General features: G+C 32.4%; 1 protein-coding gene across 7 annotated transcripts in view; it reads left to right on the top strand.

Moving 5' to 3' along the window:
* Gria4 (glutamate ionotropic receptor AMPA type subunit 4) overlaps positions 1–20097 on the top strand; it is a 344863-nt gene extending 324766 nt beyond the window's left edge. Inside the window, exons 14-16 of one of the 7 annotated variants that reach the window (XM_048795827.1) lie at positions 12385–12499; positions 14700–14834; positions 19680–20097. In XM_048795827.1, the coding sequence (XP_048651784.1) occupies positions 12385–12499; positions 14700–14834; positions 19680–19844 (415 nt within the window). In that variant the 3' untranslated portion in view covers positions 19845–20097. Of the gene's footprint in view, positions 1–7139; positions 7255–12384; positions 12500–14699; positions 15071–19679 lie in introns of those variants that run through there. The other 6 variants (XM_048795822.1, XM_015489929.2, XM_048795826.1 and 3 more) reach the window with 6 other exon arrangements.
* Positions 20098–20146: the final 49 nt, after the last annotated feature.

The raw sequence follows: 20146 nt of genomic DNA, 5'->3' as shown, positions 1-20146 counted from the left end.
CCTGAAAAATGACAGTCTTAAAACTCCTTCTCTATTGAAAGGAGACATCTTTGCGATAAAAATGTCATTTAATTTCTTCTATATAAAAGGAATTATTAGTTAATTTTAAAATAGTGTACTAAAATCTAGAACAGATTTTTTAAATCCATATTCATTATTTTCTTTCCAAAGTCTGTGAATCTCTTAGAATTGTATGCCAGTCAATTCTTATATGTTTATGTATATTTTTCTGAGAATGTATCCAGCTTTCATTAAATTCTTAAAGAAATCCATGACCCAAAGTAGGTTAGAGAATTTACTCTGTGATCTCAAATTGATGAAATCATGAAACCAAACTGCATAAAATATATGTAAGGGTTACCATTGAAAACATTCAACATAAAATACACAATTAAAATTATCACAATCCTTAGCTAATGCTCTGGCTATAACTGCTGACAGACAATCTCCTAAAAATCACCATGCTCTTTCAAAGATTCACATCCTTCAGGCTCAATTCTCCAATAAGAATTAGTCATGCAATTCCAAAGAATAAGAAATTTAGAGACAATTTTTGAAAGCTAAGCCAGTACCTACTTCATTTGTTTAGGAATCAACATGAATACAAGTACTTGGAATATGAAATACAAAGGTCTGTATACTAACTTGCTTATATAAAATCCAATGTAAAGACATAAATCCATCTTGATTTATCAAATTGTTTTTCAAATACTCATAAATTATGCTGGATATGAGTTGTCTTTTCACCTACAAAACTTTTGCAAACCTTATTTGTCATTGAAAAGGCAAACTGAAGTGAAAACATATTATCATTTTTTTAAAATTTTTGCATGTATATGTGGAGCAATTTGGCCCAAAGTCTGCTTTTGGAAATGAGTGCACAAATCCAATGAAGCAAAAAGTGCCTTGTGCTTGTCTATCGAAAGGAATAATTTGCCAAGAAAAGTAATAGCACAGCTACAAGTGAAATTGAAAACTAAGTGGAGCATTGATAATGCTTAGGACTGGTTACTCTTCCAGGCCTAAATAGCCGATAAAGTTTAGAAATGTGAATACAAATGCCTTTCTTTAAGTTCAGACATATTTAGCTCTTGACTTCTTATCATATGCCATTCTATTGATTTTTATTTATTTTTTATATTTTCCTGATTGATAAGTTATTTTTTGCAGTTGGTTTTTAATAGACAATATAAAGTTGTGATTTTTAGTTATAAACTCTGTTTTTCTGCTAACTTGTTTCATCCACCTTTATTTGGAAAAGCATCGTTAATGAAATTACAGAAGTAGATCCTAGTTGATATTTGCTCTTCTACCTATATATTGCTCTTCTACCTAACTCATATTGTTATATGGAACAGGCTTTCATGCATGCAACTCTTGTAACAATATTTACACTGCAGCCATCATTTAATAACAAAATGAATCGTCTATATACAGTTAATTTGTATTCATTTTACATAAAATTATTATTTTCTTATTAAAATAGTTCCCCCCAAAATTTAGCATGTATGGGTGAATGTGTTTGTGTGTGTGTGTGTGTATCTACATTACAATGAATTTTAAATCAAATGAGTTTTCCAATTCGGAATTTAAATTTGGTTTCAAGGAAGGGATATAGTCAATATATAGTATGATGGAAAACAAATTGTGTTTTATAAAATTCCTACCAAAAAAAAAAGATTATTTTTCTGAAGATCCCTAACACTTAATGGGGAAAGAACAGAGTTGTTAGCCATGAAACCTCTTTTTCTAGAAATAGATCTATATACATTTTTTTCTAATATAAATGGCCCACTTACCAGGACTCAAGTCTATTTCAGTCACTTTCATTTAATGGAGCCTGAGGGAGAAGACTCACCTTGTCTATCTAAATATGTATGAAAGGGCAAGCCTTCTCTCTGGGCCACTGAAAGTTCTATTAACCTCCTGCAGATTCTACCTGATGGGGCAGGCCTGAAACTCCTACAGTGTTCATACTTCTCTGCCTGACCCATGCCCCACAAATAAAGTAGAACCTTGATAGAAGCCAAGTACTGCACATGTTCTCCATCCTGTGATCAGAGGCACAAAACCAAGTGCACCAAAGCAAATCATATAATTAAGAACAATTAATGTTTTTCTGAGATCCTGAAGAATAACCCCTAGATTTTACTTCTTTCTCAAATTATATTTGATACAAAGTAGAGTATAAATTTTGGCTTGAAGAGAACAATTCTATAAGGCATTGTATTTATAAAATAAATGAGAATAGTCTTTTGGTTTGCTTTTTCCCAATTACTAAAGTATCACTGCCCATTGTAAAAAATTTTAAATGAGTGAGGAAGCATAAAAAACAAATGGAATCCAAATTAATCACAAACCCTCCACCCAGAAAAAAAAATTTGTTGTATCTTTAGCCAATATTTTTATTAGTATTAAATATATGTATAGCTTATTGTCAGACTAATATCACAAAGAATATACAAATTTCTCTTTTTTTTTGCACTTAACATCATACTGTCAGTATTTTCCCTAGTCATTAAATTTTAATAGTTATGAAATATGTCATAGGAATAAATGGTACTTGTCACTGCTACCTCAAAAGCTTTATAAAAACCTACATACATTTACATGTAATCCAGAAGAATCTGATAGAATAGGCTTAGGTCTGAGCATCTGTGTTTGTAAGTTTTGAGGCTTAAATCAAGCTTCTAGATAGTGGTCTGAACAGAAAATTATTTAATTCTCCCTTTCTTTGGGACATGCACATTGTCTTCTATGTTTTGAAACAAAAAGAAATATACCATTAGATTTATTACAAGTTACTTTGCCAACATCTTTGACTAATTTCTTAGGATTGATTGCTAAAAGAGGAATTATTGGATCAAGGATAAGGATTGGGTTAAAGCTTCTGTTTTATCAAGGCAAATTTTTTTTTCTGGTTTTTAACACTGTCATCAATCTATGAGATTGCCCACAATATTAAATTCTTGACAATATTGAACATCATGTTTACTTTTATTTTTCTAATATGAATGAAGAAAAATGAATTTATAGTACTTTAACTCACTAATTCCAACTAAGATTGAATTACTTGTATATGATTTGTATTTCTTCCTGCATAAATTATCTATCAAAGCCCTTTGATGATTCAAAAGGAATTTCCTTATTTCATTACACAATTTCTGGTTAATTCACATCATTTTTAAGTTGTTTTAAACTACATTAGGATGTGCTGGATGGAAACTATGAAAAAAATCTCAGTCTTGTTTTGATAAATATTTTAGACATCATAACACCTGGTATTTAAATTTTATAAAGAACATAGTACAAAGATAGCATGTCAGTGAAAACAGCCATCTTAAAATCAGTGAGATGTTTTCATATGTATAAAACTAAGGAATCCTTTTTTAACAGGATAATAGAGCACTAACACCACACAATGGTTAGAGAAATAAATTGTAGTAGGGCCACATACTATGGCCATCCAACATTAAAGTGTTTGTCCAAGTAAGTGAAAAAGAATTGAATTTGTTTTAGCCAGGCTAAACCTGTTATTGCAAATTATTTATTCTACAAACTACACATGCCCTGAATATCCTGTGATCGGTCGGAAACTAATTCTAAGTGTTTATATCATCAGTTCTTTACAATAATACAGGAAATCATAAAAACACTTTACTAAACTTAAGCTTTATAAATTTGTCCCATTAATTTATATACATGTTTTAGCAAATGTACACTTTAATACCTCACCAACGGGAAATTACACTATAAGACACATAGTTTAGAAGTAAATATAACGCATAAGGCATAAAGTAATCCCGAGCATATTCGACTCTACAGAATTTGGTGATAAGTCATTACGGAAGAGTCAAGGGAGTGGCAAATGTGTTAGCCTGTGTTAAGCATGCTTTTTATAAGAAAAATCTTACTTTTAATTTTTTAAATTTACCCAAAATTAATAAATGAAAAAAGTAAATCTGTTAGTTCCCTGCTTTAAAAGTTTTGTTTTAGGTAACATTTCAACTACATCCTTAACAAAATTAAGTCCCAAATCAGGCAGTAAGGTAAAATTTTATAATCTCAAGCTCAATTGAAGGGAATTCCAGGAATAAAACCTTGGGAGGTTTTCCAGAGGTCCTGGAATTTGATCAAGTGAGCATTTTCATCCCATAGTCAAATTCCGTATCATTTCACCACTTGGAAAAAAAACTAATTGGAGACTTTTTCTTACGTAGACTTCACATGATGCATAAAAGGCAAAGGCAAATAAGAAAATTTCCTGGGTTCTATTGCACTCTGTAAAAGGCCATTGTCAACACACCAGGGTTTTCCAGTGTGGTTTATATATCCAGCAAGAATGTGTTCAGCTACTATTTCTTCCTTCCCTCCCATTTTTAAATGGGGAAAAAAATCATTTTAATTGACTTTATTCTGTAAAAGTTGCATTTAATACAATAAAAGGTATAATTAATGTAAGAAATAACCCACAATATTTTTCTTCTCTATTTTGCTTAGCAGACCACTATTACACCTTCTTTAATAATTAACTAAAGTACAAATATCCCATATAATCGATATGAGTTTCTGACATTGATTTTGAAATCAAGTTCTCAGATGTATCAAGGAGATTCCAAAGCAGTAGTTAAATGTGCTTCAGTAAGGATCTCTTCCTGTGTCCCTCGTTTACCTGACTGCTTAGGGTGCCCTGACCTTGTTTACTACAATTCTTTCAGGATTCCCTTTTCACTTTTGCTGAATAAAAAAATACTTTTTAACCTAGTGTAGTAAAGTGACAGAAACAACTTTATACTTTTTTTTAACCATTTAATGATTCTTATTATTAACAATATGAAAAGACTAATCATTCCATAAAATAGAACAGATGTCCAAATGGTCCTGATATATGTGGTTTATGTTGCAGTATAAATAGCAATCCAAGGAGGCCTTTAGACCTAAATTTATTATGTAAGGAAATGACATATTAATTTGACAATTACAGAAAATAACAGGCTCTATCAAGAAATTTTGAAATGCTGAAGATATTAATTATAAGTGCCTTCCACTATATATCATCAAAGAAAAGAAAATTTTATATATGATGATATTAAGTGGACTTTACTGAGGGAGCACATATTTCTGGAAGGAAAATGTGAATTACTTGTGAACGGGGCAATGACTTATTTATTAATCAAATGTAAAATCAAATATAGATATGTGCACACATATGGATAGCAGTGTGAAACTAATCTGTTTTTACATGGCCTATTATATGGTATTAGAAAGACAATGTTTTAGAATAATTTTTGCAGATAGCTTGATTCCAAACAATTTTACCAACATAAAGCTTTTTTTCCTTATCCATTCCTTTATTTTGCTTTTTTGTTTTTTATTGTGCTGTGAAACTGTCTTTGGATATGGCTAATAACCCTGTTAAATAACCCTCTCATGAAATGGTTTTAATTTTATCAAAGGAATGGTCTAAACCAACATATAAAATAATTTGGATACTGCTTCACTAAAAAAAAAAAAAAACCTAAAATGAATATTTAAAGCTAAAATAACGTGAATTATAAGAGTCATTTTCTCCAAAATAGGAAAACTTTAGTAGTTTCAATTCATTGAAAGACAAATGTAGTTTCTTATAAATACAAAATTCCCAACAGAATTAAAAAAAAAATAGATGTTTCTAGCTTCACTGAATATTTATTTATTTTTACATTTTAATTTGGTCCTTTTGGTGATTAAACTGATCACCTGATATTGTTCATTTTGAAATATATTAATTATTTTATGCCACTAACGTGACACTTGGGAATGTGGGAACACCTAATCATTTAATTATCTATGTAGTAAATGGCAGTCTTAAAGAGAGTTAATGCTCCTAAAGCGTATGGTTTGCTCATGGGAAATGTCCACTCTTCAAGTGGATCAACACATCACAACAGTGGAAAAGTACATTATTCACCTGAAATACCATGAAAACATTTTACACTTTAACAGGCTATTTAGTAGTAAAATAGCCAACACTTTATTAGTCAGCTAAATGACATTTTACTTGCAAATCATGCTATTCATCAATACAGTTGTAGTTGTTTCATCTGCTCTGTAATTCATTTGGCATTAGGTAATCACCAAATTCAGTGTTTCTCAAATAGCACAGACTGTAGCCAGAATTCCTCCGTGTATAAACCACTCCTTAGATAAAACAGAAATTTCATTAAATTCTGGAGAAACCTCTTGGAAAAGTTAATGGTTCATTAAAAACTGTAACTTGAAAGCAGGAAAGAAACCAAATGCATGGGAAACAAAAGCCCATAACATTTTTTTTTCAATCCTCTTAGAATAATTAGAATTTGCTGTCCCTATTCCCCCATAAACATAGAGAAAATCTAATCTAAAGTGTTTGTTTATAAAGTCCATATCACATGCAGCATTGCTTCCTGGGTTTAATTGCTTAATTTAAACAGTCAAATTGGATATGTGATCCTAATTTCTAAATAGAATCTAATGCCTTCAAGAAGCAACAAGAACTTTATATGTAAGAACTTATCCCTAAGAGCTGCTACTACTGTCTCTTGACTAGCCTGTCCTTTTCAGCCCATGAAACCGAGCTAACCTGGATTCTGAGACCAATTAAATCAAGCAAACTAAACCCACATAAATAAAGGGAATAGTAATTAAGCCATAATCTTTGCTGTCAGAAAATCAGTATACAAAATTAATGACTGCTTTGTTGGTTTGTTTATGCCATTTTGTTTTACCTTCTGAGAATGAATTTTCATTCCAGTCTCTCTTGGGTCATTGACATTCTTAGAGGTAAAGGAATTAGAGACACAATTTTTTCTCAATTAAGAGTAAATACAAGTTTATTACTGTTGTGCAAAAAAAAAAATCATATATTTGTTTGATGAGATCAGTTATTTGACAATAAAAGAACCATGAAAATGAACAGCACCAAATACTGCATGTTTAATACATTTGAAATTGGTTACAATTGCCTTTGGTTTGGACTCTGGTGGAAGGGACTGCAGGATGGCAAAATGAGAGGTTTATTTAGCGTCTGGGAGAAGCTTATAAAAGAGCTTAAGTCCTCATTCCTTCTAACATCTTAACAGCTATGCAGTTTCTTACAAAATATGTTTTATCGTTTCAAGAAATGCTGTTAACCTCGCAGTTTTAAAACTGAATGAACAAGGCCTCTTGGACAAATTGAAAAACAAATGGTGGTACGACAAAGGAGAATGTGGCAGCGGGGGAGGTGACTCCAAGGTTAGCCTCAATGTCACCAAAAGCGGGTAAACAGTATGTAAAGTAATAGGTGCATCTGCTGGGAGACATTTGGTTTGGACCTACTAATACCAGTTGAATTGCTTGTCAAATCCCTTCACAAACTAAGTATGCAATTACTGTCAAAGCAAAAATATTTGCAACTATTATCAATTTGTTGACACATTAAAAAATCTGATGAAAATACTCACTGAAAAACTGTAGTTAGAAAAGGCTGTGGATCAGACATTTTTTTTGATAGTCCTCAGAGCCATGTTTTCGAAAAACAGGAAGAGATGCAAGTTTCTATAAGAGCAGAGCAATTTAGTGAAGAGATGACAAAGAACAGAGAAGGTAAATCTGTTTTATTTTCTTCACCATTACTTGGCCAGAAATTTTACCAATTATTTGTAAATAAGAGCAATGATATGGCTCCACCTTGAACTAAGAAATCCTACCAGAAAGTTTTTTTTTTTTTTTCCATATAAAACCCTCAGGCTTCTATTGAAGAAAAAATAAGAACTCAAAGATAGTTATGTAAAGTACACATTTTTTTTTTCCTTCCATTAATGGATCAATTACAAAATTATCAGGCCAGAAAAATAAGAACAAATCTATCATTACTTCATCCATGTCATATTTTCATCTTCATAAAATAATGTGGCAATAAAAATACAATTAGCAGAACATACTACATAGTGTCCCCTATATACTAATATTCTAGCATTCCTCTTTATAGACTTAAAGAAACCAATCCACAGATGGAAAAATTCTGACTGAATAACTACCTCCAACTGATAAGTAAAAATAATGAAAATTTTAAAGTATCTATTTAAGAGTATAGATTTTTTTTTAATCTAGAAATTTGTCCAAATCTGCTTATCTGCAACTTCATTGGATTATATGTTATCTCACTTGGCCATCTAATTCACACAACAATACTGTTTTCAGGGAGTATCTTTCTCGGGTGGCTGCAATTAATCCTTCCTAAACCCATTCTCAAAAGCCTTTCAAATTGTTATTAGGAGTCTATCTACTTCAGAAAGAGGAAGTAAAAAGTTTGCCTGTATCCTAGGCACCATCTGTCTTAATCCATTCTGAAATGCTCCAACAAAATACCCAACTCTGGGTAATATGTAAAGAAAAGACATTTATTTGGCTCATCATTATGGTGGATAGAAAGTCGAAGCAGAGTGGATTAGGATACCTGGACACACCTTAAAATTCCATATGGCATCTCATAGTGAAGAGCGGGAAAGAGAGAAAGAGAAGAGAGAATGAGGTCTTGTGTAAGAGAGGAAGCAAGAGACCCAGAGGCCCAGTCCCATGAAACCTAATCTAATCTTGAGGAAACACCCTGTCTCAAAAAAAAGCATTAATCCATTTGTGAGGACAGAGCTCTCTCATCACCAAAGGCGTCTTAAAGATTCTCACCACAATACTGTTACATTGAGAGTTTAAGCCTCAATCTGAGCCTTGAGGGAGAAGAATCACATTTGCATGATAATATCATTTTAAGGAGTATTAATTAATTTTGGAGCCCCAAATTACCTAGAATTTTTCTGATAGTTTCTATAAGCGTATAAATAAGTGTATATATATATATATATATACACACACACACATATATATATATACACAGACAAAATTATTCAAGTTTATACTAATATTCTAGCATTCCTCTATGTAAACTAGAAAGGTCAAAAAGTCCTATAGTAACACCAGAAAGAATAAAAACATATATATTATTCCACTAGAAAATTTTTGTTTGCAAATTTTACTTTATTTTTATCACAAACATAAGAAGTATAACAAAGCTATAACAGATAAAATTTTCTAAAAATATATTGAAGTTCCATTTTAGTGGATACTTAAGACCTTCCAGAGAAAAACAGAAAAATATAGCAGAAATGTACATATATTAGGGAACAAAATTATGTAATAAAAATCATTGTAATTGATTTAAATGAATGATTAAACAGCTTAGATCTAATCAATTTCAACACATTGTTTGTTGAACACATTGTTTGTTATATACTAGACACTCAGTAAATATTTGTTGTCCAAAAGAATAAATGTGAATCTAATCTTATCATTTCCAAAATTAAACTGCTTCTTCTTTCAGGTGCGTAGTCATTGCTTTCACAAATATGAACCAGAAAAGTTTATTTTAAAAAGTTATTTCAAATCTTACAAGTAGCTTTCCAAAATGTTATAAAAATTAACATAAAATGTTCACCTAAAATGAAATTTATAGTATGTTCTATTTTCCCTCAAGAATTTTGTTTGCATAAAAAACAAACAAAAAAACCTAGTAGGTTGTACATTGACCTAAAGTTTATCACCAACAGAATAGGTTGTTGCAATCTAAATGGTAATAATGCCCTACTTTGCATTTGTAATGAAAGGTGCTATTTTAAATGGCCTGACCTACCTTAGATCAAACCAAATTATCAGACATCATTTGTTGTTTTTTCATTTTCATTTTGGACTTCTTCGGGTGACTGATTTTCTTTTTAAACTTACTTCACCCCTCCCTTTGACCTGATCTCCCTCAAAAGAGGTAAAATATGAAGGGAAAGTACAGAATCCAGGAATGCAGCTGGCTCTAAAGGTTTTGTTGATTGGGAAGCTGAAGCAGGAGAGACAATTGCTGCCAACTGAGTGTAGAGGGAGCATACCAAGAGATCTTAGCACAAGACGGCTAAAGTCCTGGCTGATCTGATTTTGAAATATAGAATCTTGGTAGGAAAACACTAATTTTCCTAAGTGTTTCATCTCGTGAAAGGAGAAAACACAGAAACAAGTGCCACACATGGAAAGGTTCCTATACAAAGAAAATTGATCCCCTGTCATTCATAGGATTGTAATGGATGGAGCTGAGGGAATGGAACACATCTCCAACCTTCCATTCAACACCAAATTATCTAACTTCTGCTTTGATTGGGGGGTGTGGTAGAACCTGTGAAGAAAAAGAGAATTAACCACTGTACTTTCCTTCAAGGGATTTATTACTTATATGACCAACAACTGAACTATTCAGCTTCCATTTCACACTCCACAATGTGAGATAATCAGCATCCTTACTCACCTGGTAGCCATTCCCAGTATTAGGAAATTCTGAGTGAAGGAATCTTTGGCCATAAAAATTTAACAAAAGGTATGAAGAAAGGGCCCTACATCTTTCAAAAAGGATAAGTGAAAAGGTATAATTTTAGAGGTGTAAGGGTTTTTTAATTCATTCCTTCACAGTTTACCATCAACCCATTTGTTGACTTTTTAACAATCATTTCATAAATGGAGGTAGAACTGAAGTATGTATGGAAGAGGCACGGTATAGTTAGTAAAACCTAGATTCCTCTGGTTCATCTTAAGCACTTCAATTAACTACCCCATCTCCAAACAGCATTTAGAGTGTTAAATCATGCTTATGTCAGATTTCAGCCCAAAAAAACAACCTAATATTCTGGGATCCTGGCAAATGCATATTACTTCTTCAATGGATTAGTGAATATAAGCCATAATAAGATCTTACAACACTGATACAAAATTTAAGTTGTATTCAAAAACCATACAAACAAAATGAAAAAGTGGTATTTTGGAAACATTTTTCAAAACTAAATTATGGAAAGTAATAGATTTTAGTTTAACTTTTAGAAAAAAATTTAATTACACCCAGAAAACCCATTTTCTGATTCTTCAGTTATATTTTTAATTGCATATGCTATGAAGTCAGATTATGACAAATCCTGATTCAGCTATCACCTAGCCATGTAAATAGTTGAGTTAAGCTCTCATTGTTTTTCTCATTTGCAAAATCTGAATGACAGTATTAAAGAGGTAAAATGTTTTTTAAACTGTCTGGTACACAGTCAGTGCACAATAAGCATTAATCATTATCACTGTCATTATTAATACATCACCTAGTTATGTAGCTGGGTTTATGGAATTAATCTTCTGGTAGCCAAATAAATGCATGCTGTGTTTCACCAAATGCACTCAATCAGATGTAAGGCTCTGAATCATACGCCAGACAAAATGACTGTGGCAGCCTGAAAAATGTCCATAGGAATGTAGCCAACCTCCAGCAGAAAGAAACCAAAACCAACCAACCATAAAGATAGTAACAACAAATGATCCTAGCAGATAGTGCTTCCTATTCATCTTCTTGACTTTCATATTGTTGTATAGAAAATGAAAGGCTGGGATAATTTTATATTACTCAAGATATTGATACTAGATGATAGCTGACATCTCACTCAGACTCATTATACACTATTAGTATTGAAAGAATCAAAGACAGAAGAACATTTTTCAAATGACTTTATAGTAAGAATCATTTTCTAGTCAGAAAAATTTTAGTAACCCCTAACCTATCATTACTAACTTAAAATCACTTCACCTGTACTTTGAGTATATTAACATAGTAAACTCAAGATAAGATAGATGAAAATGGCTCTGGTGATATTATTTAGGGTAAATACTGCAATTCAGAAGCAAAATATCAGCATGGGCTATGATTTTTAAATAATAATTTACATATTAGACTTATGAGGATCTTTGCATGAGTTATGAGATGCTCTTAGTCTGTGACACTAGAGTCACTCTCTTCTTTCAATGAGGTCTTAGAATACAGTGGGTAAGGAGTCAATCTATTGATGGATACTGTGGACATACTTTTAGAGCAGAAAGCAAAGTCCTAGTAGCTGAATCATAATGCATGTCAGAAGTGAAAGCAGTCCTGTCTACCTTCTGCTTATGTCTGTCTGTCAACTTGCAGCCACTTTCATTAAGTCTTAAAGAGGAAAGAAGAAAGCCTCTGGATATTGAGACTCACATTTATGTGGGGAAATTATAAATGCTCAAGGAACCCAACCCAGGCCAATAGTTTTGGATTCACAGTAATTGCATACATTTTATTTAAAGATCCTCCCTAGCAGTATGTGCCTGTTACCTAAAGCGATGGAGCAGGCCCCAGTTTTATGTCTGATCCTAAACCTGGGCCTACAGTACAAGACATAACACCTACTGTGGCCTTTGCTCTGTCACTTTACCATGCGATTCTAATGTAGTTTTACTTGAATAACATAAAATAACATATATAATGTTATTTATGTTATTTTCCACGTGAAGAACTCCTGTAAACCTTGCCGTTTTGAAACTCAGTGAGGCAGGCGTCTTAGACAAGCTGAAAAACAAATGGTGGTACGATAAAGGTGAATGTGGACCCAAGGACTCGGGAAGCAAGGTCAGTCGCTGCAGTTCGGGCCTCCTCTTGTGTTCACAAAACAATAAACGGGAGCAATTGTCAAAATCATATGGAAACCTTAAAAACTGAACATTTCTCTATGCACTGAGCCACAGCCTAAATCAGAAGCTAATATCATGAATTCCAACCACAGGGATTAACTTTCCAGGGAATCACAACGTGCTCCCCAATATTAAGGCTTTTAAATAATTTAAATTAACTGAAAATATATATAAAATAACAAAATTCCTTGTTATTCTCAAACTACGTACCACTAATAAAAGTAGTGGCTTTTTTTTGGTTTAGGTTTTCCTTATGGAGCTAAAGATTATGAAATCAATTATTTCAAGAACTGATACATTCTCAAAATGGGAAATTAATCCATAGTCATCCAGAAAAAAAGATGCTAAATACTAAATAAATGTTTATTCCAAAGTTCAATCTTTTGTTATCATATTGCCACACACTCCACTTTGATTTGAAGAGGCCCTTTGATACTTCTGTGCTAACAGATAAACAGAATGAACTTTCCAATTCTATTCTCCAAAGTTATTTTAGTAATCAATGTTTACAAATAATATCCTCAAGTTCTAAGACCTTTAATTTATGAATTCTTTTCAGAACAATGCAGAAACCTATAGGCCAAATTCTGTGAAGTACAGTTATATTTTTATTCTGAAGAAAACAATATATAATGTATATCTTTGAATAAGGTACTTAAACATGTTAATAGAAAATAGTTAACAGTGCCTGAAAGTCATAGTTGAAGGTTCTTTGAATCCCCTTTTATTTTTTTCTGTATCTTCTCCTAGAAAATAAATGAATTATTCGTCATTCTAAGACATTAAACAAGTAGCTGGCTTAAATTGGAGAACCTCAGTTAATTTAAGAAGGAAAGAAAGTCAGGTTAATTGATTCTTCTGCAGATCTGATCTCCATATCAACCACTTTCATCTGCATTTGAACCAGAAAATTGGCCAGAAAAGGAACCAATCTCAAATTCTGATGTAAAGTTTGAGAGACACAAACAATTAATGAAAGATTATTTTAAAACTGAAATTACCCTAAATTTTTGGCCTAGTTAGTTGATATCATGACTAAGTAAACAACATATATAATACATCTTTTGAAATGAACACTTTCCTAATAAAACTATTTAAGGTTCTGATTCACATTTTGAACAAAACATACTGCTGAGAAAATGATGACCACAAAGCATCTTCCAGGTTGTCTAAAAAATACTTTTGGAAATAATGTTATATAATAAAACTATTTTAATTTATTAAGGAAATTCTGAATTTTTCTTAAAATTTAATATTTTCTAATCATATGTTTGACTATTAATTATGAGACAGTAATATAGTAAAACTGAAGAATAATGTCTAAAATATTAATCAATCTCTAATATATTTAAGTGGGAATGGAATTGTATTTTTAAAGCATTAAAAATAATTATAAATTTGTCCATATATAAATAACTTATTTCTCAATTGACCATGATAATTTATGTATTTTTAAAAATTATCTTAAAAAGACTACCCAAGTATTATGCCTATATAATTATTCCTAAATAGTATTCAATATGCAAAAGTGATATTTTTCATGAGATTTCCCATATAGACATAACAGAAAGAAATAAATTATATGTACCATAGTATATTGTTTTTATATAGTTTGTAAAGTAATGATAAACAAAATGTGAAACTATCAGCTTAGAAGATCCTTGTTCCTTCAGTAGGAGATTTATGGAGTTAGATTTATTCAAGAGGAATTTCAAACATTAAAACTGAGTTTTAAAGGAAGCAAAGCCAAAAAGAAGTCCCCTTTCTTACATAATTGGATTTTAAATATGTCATTTTCAAACTCTATAATAAACCCACTTCTGGCACCCTATGTGTAAATATATAAATGCTTATATATGGCTAAGTATAGTGGTTTTCATTGCATATTTCATAATGGTAAAATGATACAGATTTTAATGAATGCAATTATATTCAATATATTGATAATTATCATAATTTCACTTCTCCTGAAAGTTATAAGCTTTATAGTTAAATTTATAAACCTACATCAGTGACTTATAGATAATTTCAGTTTAAATTAAGCATTTACTTTAATTGGCTATTTGGATTTCATGTATTTCTTTTACCTTTTGAATGTGACATTTCCACAGTTAACTGAAGTGTCTTTATCCCCCCAGGACAAGACGAGTGCCTTGAGCCTGAGCAACGTAGCAGGCGTCTTCTACATTCTGGTTGGCGGCTTGGGCTTGGCAATGCTGGTGGCTTTGATAGAGTTCTGTTACAAGTCCAGGGCAGAAGCGAAGAGAATGAAGGTGGCAAAGAGTGCACAGACTTTTAACCCAACTTCCTCGCAGAATACCCAGAATTTAGCAACCTATAGAGAAGGTTACAACGTATATGGAACCGAAAGTATTAAAATTTAGGGGTAGGACTTAGGGCCTACTCCAGTGAGTGGGGGATGCATCCTGTGAACGCAGTGTTGTGACCTGTCTGTCCAGTGGTGGTATTGCTTGCTTCTAATTAGAGCTTTATATTTTTGAAAACTTCAGTGCAAAGTGGTTCGGTTTTCTTTGGCTGCAGATGTACTGTTTGAAATTTTGTGTTGTCAATAGATATCTGCATTGCAAGGTTCAGAAAGACAAAAAAGCACCAGAATTGCTCTGCAAAATGATTTAAACAGTATTATTTTCCTGAAATTTGGGGAAAATTGGAAATTAGATCTGGGCCTCCTTGCACACAGACCAGGCAAATCTTCTCTGTAATAGCCCATGTTTAGGATAAGTGCTGAAAAAATGAAAACAAAATCTGTTTTGAATGATGGAAACCTAGGCAATTTCTTATTTTGATAAGGTCATATTGTTTTCTGAGAAACAATACATGTAAAAACTCCAAGGCACATAGTATGTTCTCAAGGAATTTCAGCTCCTATTCTAATTTGTTGACCATTAGTGGTCTTTCTATATTTTCAAAGCATAAATCCTTGGTTTTGTTCATATGACAGAAGTCCTTGAGTCAACCCTTTAGGGAGGAGTATTTGTCAGAATTCTGACTACAATACACAGTTGCACTAAAATAAACAGGCATTTTAGACAATTGAGCAGTTTTTCCATCAAAGATGTCAGCAATATATGTGTTCTATAGGAGTGATACAGTAAATGATAAAAAATTGCAGTGAGTTATTACATACTTTTTTATTTCAATTGCTTTTATACAAGCCAGGTCAGCCTTACTTATTCACATTCTCTCATCCTGTCACAATAAAAAATTGTACACATTCAGTAAAACACAGGAGATAGAGATCTTTTTTTTTTTATAAGAATCTAAATGTCCACTTCTTCTTTCCTCTAATGATAGGAAGCGATTTTAAAGTAAGACCTGAATGGATTTTTTATTGTTCTTCCTAAAACCAGAACTTTAAAAACTATTTTCTAAAATGACATATAATAGTCTAGTGAATAGGCTTCTCATTCTGATTACATGATAAATAAGTCTTTGAACCTTCAAGAGACATTCAGTACTTGATGTACTCTAAACTCAAAATCAAAATAAATTGTAATAAGACAAACATCTGAGGTTATACCAAATAAATGTGCCCGATTTTGATATTTATTCATATAGAAATTATTCAGGTACTTGTTGGCATGTTAAAGAACAAAGTCATCCCTGTTTACCAAGATCTAATTGCTTTTATCCACAATCTAGAAATTAATGGCTGAGAACAACTGCACACAGATAATTCCAAGGTGGTTCTTTCAAATTTTGTGTAAAAGAATTAAGAACTAAACCTCAATTCCCTCAGATTAAGACATGCTGACCATGTCTTCTAAATAGCAAAAGAGCAAACAGAGATGGTGTCAAGGTACCTTGTCCATCTGGAGAATGCTGTCATCTTAACCTTTACAGAGTTAAGGAGAAACTCTCCAAAACTAAGAAAGCAATATCTGACAAGTTTGTGGAGCCAATTACTTGGACTGCATTCTGAGATGAATTTTACAAGACGCCTAAAATTTGTTGTTATTAGTTCATTAAAACTGATGTTTCTTTGGCATGCCAGCCATTAGCAAGGTCCAAGGGTTGGAAAGCAAAGAAAAAGAAAGAGAATATTTAAAACCTTTAGAAAGAAATACTCAAGGATAACAGTTTATTACAAAGTTCTGGGAAATTGCTAAAAAGTGATATGAATTCCCAGGTTATATATATATGATTTGCACTAAATAATATTTTTGGAGTCAGAACCTGGCATTGAAGCTCATCATATGAATTACCTTTAAAGCTAAATTTTAACTTTTAAGTCAATACATTTTAAAAAAAAGGAAGGCATTCAGATCTGAAATTTTAAAAGACACTGGCATTCAGGGTGAATGAAATGATCTGCACCTGTAGAGAAGCCTTGAGCATAAGCAGTTTTTACTTTACTATAAAATTAAAAGACTTTTTCCTTTCAAAAACTCTATTGACTTAATTATATAAATGATTTATAAGTTAGATAATATTGTCACAGAATCAAAACCAAAATAAAAACAAAAAAACTTGCAAATTTCTAGAAATATTGGAAAATCTACTTAAAAGTCACCATCCCTTAAGGGGAACATGCACAATAACGGTGACAGCCATGATAATGTAACCGAATCCACACCATAGATAAACTTGTAGGACATCTTCCAGTCTGAGGGGGCTCCGTAGGGTCAACCAAAAGGAATAGAAAAGACATTTTATGGAAGAAGTGGGTGATGTAAGTATAGAATGTAAAAATGGCAGAGCATATTTAAAAAGATAACAGAAAGTTGTTAAAAATTCATTAAATAATACACTCATTTGCATTAATATAAAAGAGGAGAGGTTATTTGAGAGTATATGAAATTTTCAGAGCTTTGAAGGTTTTCTTTTCCTCACAAACCTGATCAAGAAAAGAAAGAAAACAAAAACAGATTCATGGCAAAAGCCTCTGTAAATGCTTTAAAAACATTATACTGTTTTTATTAATCATATTCTAGTGTTTCATAAAAATTAAAACAAATCTAAACTTTTTAATAATTATATATTTTATTGAAATGGAATCTAGAGAAACATATTGAGACTTTGGCCTCAGTTTTATTTAAGTGTAGTATCTGTAGAAAACTTGAATTATCTGGAACCACTTACTGAGTCCTCTATAAACAAGCCTGAGTGGTCTTAGGATTCCAAAGCTTCCTAATGTTGAAGATGGGCTAATATATTGGCTTGGATTAAACTCATAGATATACATTTTTCTAGTTTTTCTTTACTTAACCTAAGCTGTCAAAACTGCCCCCAAAAATTATTTTTTTCTAGAAGCTCATAGAAAAAGCACTGGAGTATTCCAAACATCCAGGAACCCATAGCTCTGACCCCCAAACTATCCATCTAACACAACAGTGAAAAACAGGATAACATGGGAAAGTTATCCAGAAATCATGATAGCAATCCCTGCCTGTTTTGTAAATGTATGATTCCATTGTTATATTTTCTTGATATGATGGTACTATTTTGATAATACTTTTTTTTTTACAAATATCCCAAAGCATATTCACTCTAATATTGAGTAGGAAAATATTCATCTCTAATAACAACCTCCCAAGAGTCTTACTCCAAAGAACAAGATTATTACAGACATGTTTGTTATCTGGCGAGATTCTCTAGTCCTCAGGTAAGAGTCTGCCATATGAGTGAGGTCCTTGATTAAGGAATCCAATCAGTATATTAATTGGATGGAATAATTTCATTTCTAATTTCCTCATTTGCATACTAAAATTCACCTTCTGTTCAATTTAAATCAATATGCAATCCCAGGAACTCAGGCTAAGGCAAGGGGAAATTGCTGTTTTCCCCTAAAATCTTCATTGTATTTCCATAATTTCTAAATATAAAAACCATTAATGTTTCTGTAAAGGATGCATCCCAAGTCCTGATTATGAAAATAAGTATTAATTTTTTAAACTGTTCACTAAAACTGAACTATGAAATTTACCTTGGATTTTATCATAAATATATCATTACCAACAATTTGATTTCAACTTTTTGAAGTTATCAGGACAAATTACTTTCAAACATTGTTTACTCAAACAGTTTTTAACCTACTTATTAACTTACTTGTTTTAATGTATAATTATTTTGATATTAGAATCCAGAGCAGAATAAATACAGGGATAGAATTTCATAAAAAATTAGATAAACTTAAATTCACAACAGGAAATTTACTACATTATGAATTGTGAGAGAATTATGATCTAAGTCATTAAAAAACTTGAGGAACATCTTGAGTTAACATTATAAGTCAGTTACTAGAAAGAATTCAGAGGTTGTGAATGGATAGTAATTAGATTTACATACCAATGTCTGCTTCTCCTCTGAGTACTGTTATCTGCTACCTAATAAATTGGGAATAGGAATGGAATCAGGAGTTGAGAGACCTGACCCCTTAGCCTTAATCTGGGAAGTTTCCTATTGATGGACATTTAGCAGGTCTTGAGACAGGCCTCTTTTTGCTGTCCCCTCTTGAAGCTTAGTTTTGAAATATGACCCTTGCCTCCATAATAGGCATAGAATGAACCAGCTGTCAGTAACTGTGCTGTTCTGAGTCATGTCTATAATGGGTGTGAATGAATGAAAGTGTCTGTGCATAGGTTTGTGTTATAGAAACAGGAATATCTGTCATCAGTATTTATACATATAGTATTTTAGGCAATTTATTATAATTTGAAGAGTCTAATCCATGCACCATGAAGAAGACAGTCTAACAAAACAATAATATCATTTCAAGAATACTGTAAAACCTAAAAGAACTTCTGAGTTTCACTAGAAGTTCTAGGGTATGGAGCAGAGCAAGTTCAAAGATGTTTCCTGCCCAAAATTTGCTAAATGGAACCTAATTTTTTGGTTTTAGAATTAGTTTTTTTAAATAGGTAGGACCACAAGCTCTAGACTGCAGAGAAAAACTTCAGGGTAGTTGAAGCTTGGCTTCTTTGGGGTAGTTCAGCTTTTCTTTCCCTCATAAACAGTTTGCATATGACCAAAAAATATGGAAAAAAAATGCAGATGTCTAATTATTGATATATCGGTGTTTGTTGTGTCATATTTTGTTGAACAAACAGTAATATCATAACACACCACATTCTCTGTTTCCTTTCCATGCAACCCAGCTGACCTTTTCTGAAGCCATAAGAAACAAAGCCAGGTTATCCATCACTGGGAGCGTGGGAGAAAACGGCCGCGTCTTGACACCTGACTGCCCAAAGGCTGTACATACGGGAACTGCAATTAGACAAAGTTCAGGATTGGCTGTCATTGCATCGGACCTACCATAAAAACCAAAAAAATAATTGAGTGCCTTAATTAAACTGTGTTGGTGACTGATGGAAACACAGCCCTGAGGGACACCGCAAGCGCGGGTCTTGGCTAAACCAATCTTTTGGCTGAGAGCGGGAAGTAAGTCCTAAAGCCCTAAAGCGCGGGGACCTCAGCCGCAGCAACGTGTGCATGAGCTCAGCTCGGAAACCCAAACTCAGATTTTATATCAGGAAAACTCACAATTTAGGTTTTTTCGGGGAGTGGGGGTGGAGCGGAACCGCGACCCGTTCACGCAGGGTGAGCAGACATGTGACCAACC

This window comes from Marmota marmota, unplaced genomic scaffold (genome assembly GCF_001458135.2).
Source record: "Marmota marmota marmota unplaced genomic scaffold, marMar, whole genome shotgun sequence".
Taxonomy (NCBI): Eukaryota; Metazoa; Chordata; class Mammalia; order Rodentia; family Sciuridae; genus Marmota; species Marmota marmota.
The sequence above is the reverse complement of the archived record's forward strand: the minus strand, read 5'-3'. Positions and strand labels throughout refer to the sequence as shown.